This window comes from Gavialis gangeticus, unplaced genomic scaffold, assembly GCF_001723915.1.
Source record: "Gavialis gangeticus isolate Ggan-Ray unplaced genomic scaffold, GavGan_comp1, whole genome shotgun sequence".
Lineage (NCBI taxonomy): Eukaryota > Metazoa > Chordata > Crocodylia > Gavialidae > Gavialis > Gavialis gangeticus.
This window is the reverse complement of record NW_017728994.1, coordinates 28,525,560-28,537,518: the sequence shown is the minus strand read 5'-3', so window position 1 is coordinate 28,537,518 and position 11,959 is coordinate 28,525,560. Positions and strand designations below refer to the sequence as shown.

Here is an 11,959-nt window from a genome sequence, read left to right as displayed (position 1 = left end):
GCTCTTTACTTACAAAAAGTGATCTTTACCATAAAAAGATTGGAGATCACTGATGTAGACTAATCTGCAGCATCATTGATAGTCCTGTCAGACATGGGTACTATCTGACAGTGGAGTAAACTACTGCACTTAAATGCACGTGTAGACGGTGGTAGCAAGATTAGTTTGCTCTGGCTCAAACTGTGTTGGACTTTATTCAGTCACATTAATTCTACATTTAGATGTACTCAGTATGTGTTGCCAAAGAAGTCAAAGAGTTACAAGAAATAAATAATTGTCAGGCTAGATTCAGTAGGCTTTTCACATGTTTACGTAATTCATTGTTCTTTTAACCAGTAGTTAATACTGAATACTATGAATACTGTACTGTACATACATTTGTTGAAATATATGTACAGTATTTAAAGCTGATTTTTTTTTTTCCCCACCCCCCCCTGTAGATTCACTGGTTTTCAATCTTCAATTCTTTCATGATGGTCATCTTCCTGGTGGGCTTAGTGTCCATGATATTAATGAGAACGCTGCGCAAAGATTATGCTCGATATAGCAAAGAAGAAGAAATGGATGATATGGTAAGATGTGTAGTAAGCTTTTATGAATGTATATGTTTTATTTGTGTTCGTTTCATTAGAGAGATTTTTAATGATTTTGTTTCTCTTCACAAAAACAGAAATTTGAGGGAAAATTTAGGGAGAAAATTGGCATGGATTTGTCTTGAAAGTGGGAAAGGAAATCTGTTTGGAATACGTTTTTCAAATTTAAGAATACAGGTTGTGCAGTTTCCTTAATATGTTCAGTTACTGACTGCTGAGGGACAAGCAAGGGAAATGAAAGCTGTTGTGATAGGTTGCGTAGAGGGCTGGAGATGGGATGACAGCCTTCTGTTTCTGGTTCATCTTTGGATTACACATAGTTCATACAACCTGTGGCTTATGAAAAGGGTTTGCTATTTCATATAAGTTCTTATCATTTGCTTCTGGATATAAGACTTTACCTTATACTTGGTCTTTTCAGTTTACATTTGAGGCATGCTGGCAGGGTTTCTTGGAGAAAATTTGCATTGTTCTGATTTGTGTTTCCTGCTCTTCATAAATTGGGCTTTAACCTCTGGAGCTATCAAGCAAAGCAGTTGAATACTTGTCAGATCTAGCCTTCAGCTAGCTACTTGTATTGTACTTTTTATGTGTATTTATGGACTGCTTGGAATTGCTTTAAACTATCATATTTGGGCAAACATTTACTTAGTGCCTGGAAATATTTTTTTCTGATTTGCTATTACTTGGTAGTTATAACAAAGCTATTATTCTACATGCAGGACAGAGACCTAGGTGATGAATATGGATGGAAGCAGGTCCACGGAGATGTTTTTAGACCATCCAGTCATCCTTTGATATTTTCATCACTTATTGGCTCTGGTTGCCAAATCTTTGCCGTCTCTCTCATAGTCATTGTTGTTGCAATGATAGAGGATTTGTACACAGAGTAAGTATGGTCATGCTATGCCTTTTTTATATATTTAAGTGTTCTTAAATGAATAGAACGTTGTAAAAATGAACCTCTTAATCTGTACACAGTATTAGTAAAAGTGTTGTTTCAAGTTACAGCTACATTTCAGCTATGTCCTTCAAAGTATATTCCTATAAATCAGCGGGATTAGCTGGTTGCTGACTGGTTGCTGGGGAAGGTACGTGCCTCCCCTGACTAAGGCACCAGTCGCTCATGATCTAGTGTAACCAACCCCTTCTTCAAAGCTGGACTATCCCCAGCTAGATCATTCCAGCCAGGGTTTTGTTGAGCCAGGCCTTAAAAATCTCCAAGGATGGAGATCCCACCACCACTCTAGGTAACCTGTTCCAGTGCTTTTCCACCCTTCTAGGGGAAAATTCTCTTAATATTTAACCTAAACTTCTGTTGCTGCAACTTGAGACCATTGTTCCTTGTTCTGTCATCTTCCACCACTAAGAACAGTCTAGCTCCACCCTCTTGGAAACACCTTTTAGGTAGTTAAAGGCTGCTATCAAATCCCCTCTGTCTTCTGTTCTACAGACTAAATAAGCCCAGTTCCGTCAGCCTCTCCTCAGAAGTCATATGCCTGGGCCCCCTACATTTTTGTTGCCCTGCACTAGACTCTCTTCAGCTTGTCCACATCTTTTCTGTAGTGGTGGCCCCAAAACTGGACATAGTACTCCAGATGTGGCCTCACCAGTGCTGAATAGAGGGGAATAGTTACTTCCTTTATATACTTTGAGAAGTTACTTTCACTCCCATAGGAATTATTCCCAGTGTCTGAAGTCAAGGAGATAAGTAAGTACTGGAAAGAGTCTACCCCACAAGGCTTATTCTGCAATTTGGAGTGCACATAGAGCACTAAAGTAATCCTAACTCAAGTTACTTAGACAAAACATAGAAATCCAGATCAGCTCCATTTAAACGGTCAGTCCTGTGGCTTGTCCATTGCTTTGATTATGTTGCTTGTGGGAATGGTATTTCCCTTCCGCTCTCCCCTTCATCATTTTGTCAGTTTTTAGACTGTATGTTCTTGGGTATGCACTGGCCTTCTCTGTTTTGAAAAGCAGTTACTGCATTTTGGGTACAGTAATGACAAATAACTTTACAAATATTTGCTTATTAAATAGCAATTAAAAATCTCTCTTGGGCTTTCATGCATTTTACACAATACTTGCAGTTTTTTTGGTAGGCCACTAGAGAGAGCTCTTGCATCTGAGTTTAGCTGTCTCCTTTTACTTAAACTGAAACATAATTTTTAAAACCCCCACACGGTCATGCCGATTATCCTGGTGTGTTCTTGTTGGTTTTATTGATTGTTCCCCTGATGAGAGTAGTGAAGAAGGAATTACACAGACAGACTCAGTTTATTAGAATTTATATTGTTTAGGGCAGGAACCATTACTATTATGTTTGAAATATTTGCACATTGCAGTGCAGCTAGTATTGGTTTTGGGTTATCTCGTAAAAGATCTGGGAGAAACAGCTGGTGATTTCAGAGGTGTTTACATGGTCTCTAGATCTGTTTGTTTTTTTTAAGTGCCACTTGTACAGAGATATCAGTCTAGTTCTAAGAATGGAGGTAAGCATTTCACCAGTTTTGGTTGAGAAGTCAGCTAGAAGGAAGAAAATACAATAGTCTAAGCTGAAAAAATGTACTTTTGATTATGCTTTGCCCATGGGCAATCACTTTTACAAAATAATTGGCATGAGTGTTGTGCAGTTCTATAAAAAAGCTGGCTAAACCTCTCCGGATACTCCACAGTTTTCTGTGGAAGATGTCTAGCTGGCATTTGGTCATACCTGCTGTTAATTTATTAACAATGGATTGTATTACAGGAAAGCTTATGTGTTTAGGACTTGAAAAAAAATACGACTGAAGTATAAAGGTGACAAATTCTAACAGAGTGATTCTCAATCAGTGTGCTGTGGCACCCTGGCAGGCCTTTCAAGGGTACCATGGAGATTTGCACGATGTTAGGACTGTTAGGTGTGCAAACATGAATTGCAAGGTAAATCCAGAGATTTCAAATAGGAATCCATAATGTTCAAAACACTCTAACCTGTTGGAGTTTTTATGAGTTCTTTGCAACATAATTTCCCTAGTATTTTTCTGTAGTCAAAAAAAGTGAAAATTAAGAACTGGCATTTTTCAAGGGATGCCTTGAGCTGAATGCAGGGTGCCCTGAGTCTAAAAGGTTTGGAGCTGGACTGTTCTTAGTGGTGACAGATGACAGAACAAGAACTAATGGTCTCAAGTTGCAGCAAGGGAGGTTTAAGTTGGATATTAGGAAAAGCTTTCTTACTAGGGGGGTGGTATAGCACTGGAACAGGTTACCTAGAGAGGTGGTGGAATCTCCATCCTTGGAGGTGTTTTAAATTCCCAGCTCAACAAAGCCCTGGCTGGAATGATGTAGCTGGGGCTGGTCCTGTTTTGAGCAGGGGGTTGGACTAGATGTGACCTCCTGAAGTCCCTTCCAACCCTCACTGTCTATAATTCTAAAAGCATGTTCCTAACATCATTTCAAGCTAGCATTCACTGAATGCATTGCAGCTCCTCTGGATTTATGCTAACATAAATTAGGCCAGGATTTACCCCTGCCTTTTTTTTTTTACAGCCTGCTTTTAAATTGGTTAATGTGAACAAGTATCATAAATATGTGCATTTGTTGGCTGGAGCTTTCTAAATGGAAAACTTAATTTTAATAGGCAGATGGATTTTAGTAGAGTTAATGTCTAATATGAAAGTTAATACATCATTTATTTATTAATGTATTTACATTTATTGCAACCGTTCAATCCACTGCCACAGCTGCAGAAGGAAACTACCATGCATTAGAGTTAGCTAGAGTTTTAGCATCCAGTGTTTGTCCATCAAAAGCCAAACTGCCTGCAGTCCAGAATTTATCAGATGGAATGACAGACTCATCTAATACAGCCAACTGGCTGAAATCCTGCTGTTGATTCTGCCAAAGAAGGGTCAGTTTTATTAGGGGTGGCACAGCACTGCTTTATTCATGAGCAACCCCTGAGTCCACTTTCTCTACAGCCTGATTAAATAAATTGGTGGGGAGGGAGGCACCTTTTGTGGTTTAACATTAGCTTGATTGGCCAGTAAAAGTCCCCAGCAAATAAAGCTCTATATTTGCTATATTAGTAAGTCGACAACTTTTTAAAAATGACTGAACTTTTCAGCTTCAATTTGATGCCTTCAAGGTGACAATGTGGAGGCTTCAGTACAACATTTTGTAATATCTATATCTGATGTTTTCAGTCTTCTCTAAGACAAACTTTTCAGGCGATCTTTTATTTATTATTTGCTGAATGCAAATAGATGGCGGGCAGGTGATTTGTTTAGTATTCTGAAGAACCATCACAAAGTGACTTTTTGTTTGAAAAACATTACAGCTAAAGTAGTTCTTTCATCTGAAATTATGGCATATGTTAACTTAAGGGAGCCATATGTTGTAGTCTTATGATAGCTAAATGTATATGTATATGTTATAATTCATTTTTTCATGGCATAGGGCACAGCTACAAAAGACTACCAACAATTTGGGTAAAAATTATATATTTTGCTTTCATTTAAAAGGAAATTAAGCATGTCAGGAATATACTGCACCAGTAACTTAATAGTTTCTAGCCTGGTAAAATGAGGTTGATCAGCAGCTTTCAGTGGGAGACAAGTGTCATCTTCAGTAAAGATATTAAACTTTTAAAGACAAATTTCATTGCATCTTGAATTTTGCTCTTACTGCCACTAAAAGTAGCAATTGCATATTTTTTTGACAGTTGTAGTTTTATTTTTTGACAGTTTTTGCTCGTTTTACTGGGATCTTTTGCTATAATATACATTGGGGGGTTTTTTGCATTTATATTTACCTTGCTAAAATACCTGTTTCTTATTGTAGGAGAGGATCAATGCTTAGTACAGCTATATTTGTTTATGCTGCAACATCTCCAGTGAATGGATATTTTGGAGGAAGCCTTTATGCTAGACAAGGAGGTAACTTTTCTACGTTTTTAATTAAAACTATGTTAAATGATTATGGCTAGGTTAGTTAATGGATTATATTTGAATCTGTTAAGTTGTCATTCCCTGCTCCAGAGTTGGCTGTTTCTCCTAACAGAAGATTGCCAAAAATATCAGTAATATTGTTTTTTAAATCAGTAAGGAACACAGGGATGTTAAACAGCAATCTCCTGGCCAAATTGCAGCTCAGTAATTACATTCTGCCTGTCTAATATGTCTTTCTATATCAAATGGATTCAATTTCTTTTGTTCTGAAAGCAGTATGGTATTACTGTGTGCTGTTAAATAGCCTAGGTGTCCAACCCCAGAGAGGTGGCCTTTGCTGCCTGATCCAATATCCTGATATATAGCCGTTCTTCATAGGGACCTTGAGGTTGGCTGTTTGTAAAGAGCGAAGGAAGGGCTGGTAGATGTGCACAGCATTCATTTCTTTGGCTGTTCATTGGACTGAGTAACTTTCATGGGATCTTAGTAAAGCATCTGTTGTTTAATTCAGCATGTTTCTTGTTTGTTTGTTTCAGCATGTTTCATCATATTCAAAAGTGAATATCAGTAGGCAATAAAAGCACAATAAAATTAGCCAAATAAAGTAGGGCAGGCTCTCTGCAACCTTAATTCTGCAACAGTACCAGTGCTTCTGAGATCTAAACTAGAGTACCTCTGTTTTTCCACAAGCTTCACTCTTTCCCTGTGCTGCAGTATGAAAATAATAATTACTTTTTTTTCTCAGAAAACTCATCTTCAGTAAACCTTTAATACTGGAAAAAATGTTTTTAGCAAGTGTTACTTATTAGCACTTAGTTTCTGTAACACCCATCTTCATTGCTCTTTAAGAGCTTGAAAATGTCAAGTCTAAACCATTCTTGTTGAAGTTTTTGTGCTGACTGAACTAAAATTGTTTACTGACAGATCGATAAGTCATTTTTGCTTACAAATAGGGAAGAATTAGTGGGGGATGTAGAAGTGGATGGCAGCTTGGGCACCACTGACGAGATGATCAAGTTTACGATGCTGTCAAAAGAAAGAAAGGAGAGTAGCAGAGTATGGACCCTGGACTTCAGAAAAGCAGTGGGCAAAATCCCCTGAGAGGCCAGTTTGAGGGGGAAAGGAGTCTGGGAGAGCCAGTTGTATTTTTAAAGAAACCTTACTGAGGGTACAGGATCAAACCATCCCAATGTGCAGGAAGAAGAGCAAATGTGGCAGGTGACCAGCTAGGCTTAGCACAGAACTTTTTGGGTAGCTTAAACATGAAAAGGAAGCTTACAAGAAGTAGAAGCTTGGACAGATGACTAGGGAGAAGTATGAGAATATTGCTCAGGCATGAAATCATGAAGGCCAAGATGCAACTGGAGTTGCAGCTAGTAAGGGATGTGAAGAGTAGGGCTTCTACAAGTATGTTAGCAACAAGAGGAAGGTCAGGGAAAGTGTGGGTCCGTTACTGAATGGGGGAGGCAACTTAGTGACAGATGAGGAGGAAAAGGCTGAGATATTCATTGCCTTTTTACCTCAGTCATCACAGACAAGGTCAGCTCCCAGACTACTGCACTGAGCAGCAGAGTTTGGGGAAAAGGTGAGTAGCCATCTTCAGCCTTCAGTGGTGAAAGGACAGGTTAGGGACTGTTTAGAAAAGCTGGATGTGCACAAGTCCATGGGGCCAGATGCAATGTACCTGAGGGTGCTGAGGATGTTGGCTGATGTGATTGCAGAGCCACTGGCCATTATCTTTGAAAACCTGTGGCAATTGGGGGAGATCCCAGATGATTGGAGAAAGGCACTATACTTGCCTATCTTGAAGAAATGGAAGAAGAGTAGTTCCCTGGATCTGCAGACCAGTCAGTCTCACCTTAGTCTGTGCTCAAATCATGGAGCAGGTCCTCAGGGAATCCATTTTTGAGCACTTGGAAAAGAAAGTGATCAGAAACAGTCTGCATGGATTCACCAAGGGCAAATCATGCCTGACCAACCTGATGTTCTTCTGTGATGACATAACTGGCTCTGTGGATGGGGGGGAAAGCAGTGGACATAATATACCTTGACTTTAGCAAGGCTTTTGATATGGTCTCCCACACCATTCTTGCAAACAAGCTGAGGAAGTGTGGGTTGGTTGAATGAATGGACTGTAAGTCGTATAGAAAGCTGGTTGGATTGTCGAGCTCAACAGGTAGTAATCAATGGCTCAATGTCTAGTTGGCAGTCAGTATCAAGTGGAGGTGTCCCAAGGGTCGGTCCTGGGGCTGGTTTTGTTCAATATCTTCATTAATAATCTGAAAGATGGGATGGATTGCACCCTAAGTAAGTTTGCAGATGACACCAAGCTTAGGGGTGTAGTAGATATTATAGAGTAGGGGATTTCAACCTGTTTTGGTCATTGTACCCCTGGCAGCCAGTTCCCAAGTGGGGGAGGTGGGGTCCCCAGTGGCCAGTCTACAAATGGGGGAGGGGTCCCCCATGCACCTGTGGTAGCAAAAGTAAAACTGCCATTGGCACGCAGTGACAAAACTAGAAGTGAATTGAAAACAAAAGCAGTGCAGGTGGCCCTGCTCCATGCCACTGCTGCATACCCCCTGGGACCTTCCCAAGTACCCCCAGGTGTGTGTGTACCCCTGGTTGACAATCCCTGCACTAGAGGGTAGGGCTAGGATTCAGAGAGACCTTGAGAAATTGGAAGATTAAGCCAAAAGAAATCTCATGAGGTTCAACAAGGACAAGTGCAAAGACCTGCACTTAGGATGGAACAGTTCTATGTACCACTACAGGCTTGTGACCACCTGCCTAAGCAGCAGCTCTGCAGAAAAGGACTTAGGGTTACAGTAGACAACTGAATATGAGTCACAAGTGTGCGCTTATGAGCTTTCTTGAGAACAGCACACAGGTTGCATTAGTAAGAGCGTTGCCAGCAGATGGCGGGAAGTAATTATTCCCCTCTATTCAGCACTGGTGAGGCCACATCTGAAGTATTATGTCCAGTTTTGGGCCCCCACTATAGAAAGGATGTGGACAAGTGGGAGAGAGTCCAGCAGAGGGCAACAAAAATGGTTTAGGGGCTGGGGAACTGGACTGATTTAGTCTGGAGAAGAGAAGATTGAGGGGGGGGGGATTTGATAGCAGCCTTTAATTACCTGAAGGGTGGTTCCAAAGGGGATGGAGCTAGACTGTTCTCAGTGATGGAAGATGACAGAACAAGGAGCAATGGTCTCAAGCTGCAGCAAGGGAGCTTTTAAATTGGATATTAGGAAAAACTTTCTCACTAGGAGGATGGTGGAGCACTAGAAAAGGTTACCAAGACAGGTGGTGGAATCTCCATCCTTGGGGGTGCTTTTAATACCTGGCTTGACAAAGCCTTTGCTAGAATGATCTAGTTGGCACTGGTTCTGCTCTGAGCAGGGGCTGGACTAGATGATCTCCTGATATCTCTCTGAACTCTAATTTACTGATTCTATATTTTACTGGTATTGAAACAAGTACATTAGTATAAAGACACGTATGAGGTAGTTGTACCTATCTGTAATTTTTTTCCCCCATCACCAATCTGGTTAAGTTAGTACAAAAACTGTGGAAATGAACTCCAAAATGCTGCTGTTTAAAATCCACGCATGTTGCCAATTGATAATCAGCATGCAATTCTTGAAGCCATTTTCATCACTTATTGGCTCTGGTTGCCAAATCTTTGCCATCTCTCTCATAGTCTTTGTTGCTGATTTTGTTCCTGTATTGTATTCGATCAACTGTATGGATGCATCCAAACTCTGTAGATGTTTAAATAAGATATGAGACCATAAAACTTCAAGTAAGTTCAACCAAGTGAAAGCAAGCATAAGGTATTTAAACAAGTCTTGCTCAAGTCCCTGAAAAATGTTCTTTGAGTTCTTGCACTCCAAAGCACAGCAGTAATTGCTAGAGATGATTGCTAATTCCATAACAATCTGTCTAGGTTTTGAAAATCTTTTTCATATTGACTGGTTTTATTTAGAGGTGCCACTGATACATTAGTCTGATACCGGATCAGCACCGATTATAAAGAAAATTTACTGTATCAGAATTCGGCTATATTGGGCCTGCCATTTGGCCAATAAATGGCCTGTGCATGCTCCCCACCCCCGGTGCCCTCCCAGACGAGTGGCGGGAGCAGTGGCAGGATCCGCCACGTGAGCAAGTGAGTGCCAGATGAGCTGTCAGACCAGGGGCTTGCAGTGGTGGGAGCTACCCCCTCCCTCCCTGCGCCTTGCGGATGAGCCACGTTTCCATCCTGTGTCCACCACGCCCCGGCTGGGCAGTGCTTGCCCCTGCCCCCACCCCACAGCCTCCCTCACTGTGGGGGGGTGTTGATCTGCCTCCCCAGCCCCTTCCACCACACCAGACTTACAAGCTGGAGGCAGCTCTCCACACTGCCTGCATGGGTATTGGAAATTGGATCAGGATCGGCCAATATGCCTCCTGAAAAGTCAGCTATTGATATTAGCCACCAAAATCTCTATCAGTGCACCCCTAGTTTTATCCTTTTTCATTCATTTATTTATTTATTTTTGAAGGCGCCCATTGTACTGAATTAAATTGTATAGAGTTATTTAAATGTATTAGTACTTATTTTACATGTATGTGGTAATTTAATAGTAGACAGGAAGAACAATGGTAATATTGTCAGTTATCGATATATAGGAACCTACCAAATTCATGATTTTGTGGATTCCATAAAACCCAACATTGCCTGTGAAACCCAAGCAATGCCTGCAAAATCCACAGGGGGGAAAAAAAACTTACAAAAAAGAAAATGCTGTCTCCTTAGAGGGAGCCCTCAGTCTTCACTGTGCTGCAACAGCCTGGCAGGGCGGGGAAGGGTGTCTGCCCACTCAAAAGGCAGCAGGCAAGATGGCTGCAGCTCCCATCCCTTGCTGTTGATTGGCTGTGAGGGCTGCCTGTCATATGGTCCTGCCTCTCTCCACCAATTGATAGTGAGGGGCAGGGCTGCATGATGGAGAGCCCTCCCAGCCAGTCGGCGCCTAGCGGCAGGGCCACATGACAGGCGTCCCCTGCAGCCAGTCAGTGGTGAAAAGCAGGGGCACTGGGGCTCTTTGGCCAATCAGGGGTGGGGGGGGCTCTGCTGTGCTTCACCCTCAGAATCACTGCATGGACCCACGTTCTACCTGAGAAATTGGGGGGCAGCCCCTGCAAATTAGGTAGGCCTCTACAGATATGACTTCGGAGTTTGTCCCATGAAATTCCACTTGAAGTCAGTCTCAGATCGCTTTCCACTTGACCACTTTTGAAAGGGGAACTTTAAATCCATTGACGCAGATGCAGAACATTTTACCCAGTAGCCCTTTCTCAAAGAGTTTGCTATCTGTCTTTCTCATATACAGACAGAAGGTGATCACAGCAACAAAGGGAAAGGAGTGATGCTGAAAATCACTTTATCATGGAGCTAAGCTCAAGTCTTTAGTCCAGCCTTATGTGGCATTTTATGGGTTCTGAGTTGACCTTAGTTGAAATATTGCTGTTAAAGCCGTAAACTGTGCGTTGTCCTTCTTGTAAAATTTAACTAGTGCTTTGAACTGACAGTTTACAACAGTATAAATGTCTACAGATGCAAGGGAGATAACTTTAGTTATAAATACTGATCAGTTGCATTTCTAAACACTTCTTGCATAATAAGCAAAGGTTGTTTTCTATATCACCGTTTCCCATTTTAGGCTGTTGTTCTGCTTCCCATCTCCATATTACCATATAGAATGGTGTTTTTGAAATCAGATTCTTTGTTAGGCATGAACAACTGTTGCCTTGTTCTTGTCTATGAGTAGATTGTTAGCAAGTACTAGTTTCTTTCACTTCTTTTGGGGGGGGAGCTAAATACTTTCTGTAGAGCTTGTTGCAAATATAAACTGAGAGAGCCAAAATGAATCGTATTCTATCCTCTACCAAAATGTTGAAATGTGTTCTTCTTACAGGAAGGAGATGGATAAAGCAAATGTTCATTGGGGCTTTCCTTATCCCAGCCATGGTATGTGGCACTGCCTTCTTCATTAACTTCATTGCCATCTATTATCATGCTTCAAGAGCTATTCCCTTTGGAACAATGGTGAGTGATTTTAATAGAGACTTGAAATATCATAGCAAACCTAGGAAAATTACCCTCTAAATCAAGAAAGCCAATAGCCTGTACTGTTTCACTGCAAAGTGGACTATAATGTTCAAATACAGAGAATCTTAAGTACTGTTTCTCTGATAGTTAATGTAGAAAATCTGTGGCTGTTGTAATAGTTTGAAAGAATGCCATTCTTACATTAACACTTGTCTTGAAATGTAAAATTCACAGTTGCAATTTATATTAAGGATCCTTGGCTTGCTGTAGTAGCTAACTATTTAGGTTAAGTACAGATGGGAGTGGCGGGGGAGGGGGGTTAGGGGCAGGTTAGAACACATTAA

The 11,959-nt window shown here is 41.0% G+C and overlaps 1 protein-coding gene across 1 annotated transcript in view; it reads left to right on the top strand.

Annotated features, from left to right (window-relative positions):
- TM9SF3 (transmembrane 9 superfamily member 3) overlaps positions 1-11,959 on the top strand; it is a 160,324-nt gene that overhangs the window by 81,393 nt on the left and 66,972 nt on the right. Inside the window, exons 6-9 of the mRNA XM_019502487.1 lie at positions 441-572; positions 1,316-1,482; positions 5,418-5,512; positions 11,482-11,612. Of these exons, the coding sequence (XP_019358032.1) occupies positions 441-572; positions 1,316-1,482; positions 5,418-5,512; positions 11,482-11,612 (525 nt within the window). The remainder of the gene's footprint in view (positions 1-440; positions 573-1,315; positions 1,483-5,417; positions 5,513-11,481; positions 11,613-11,959) is intronic.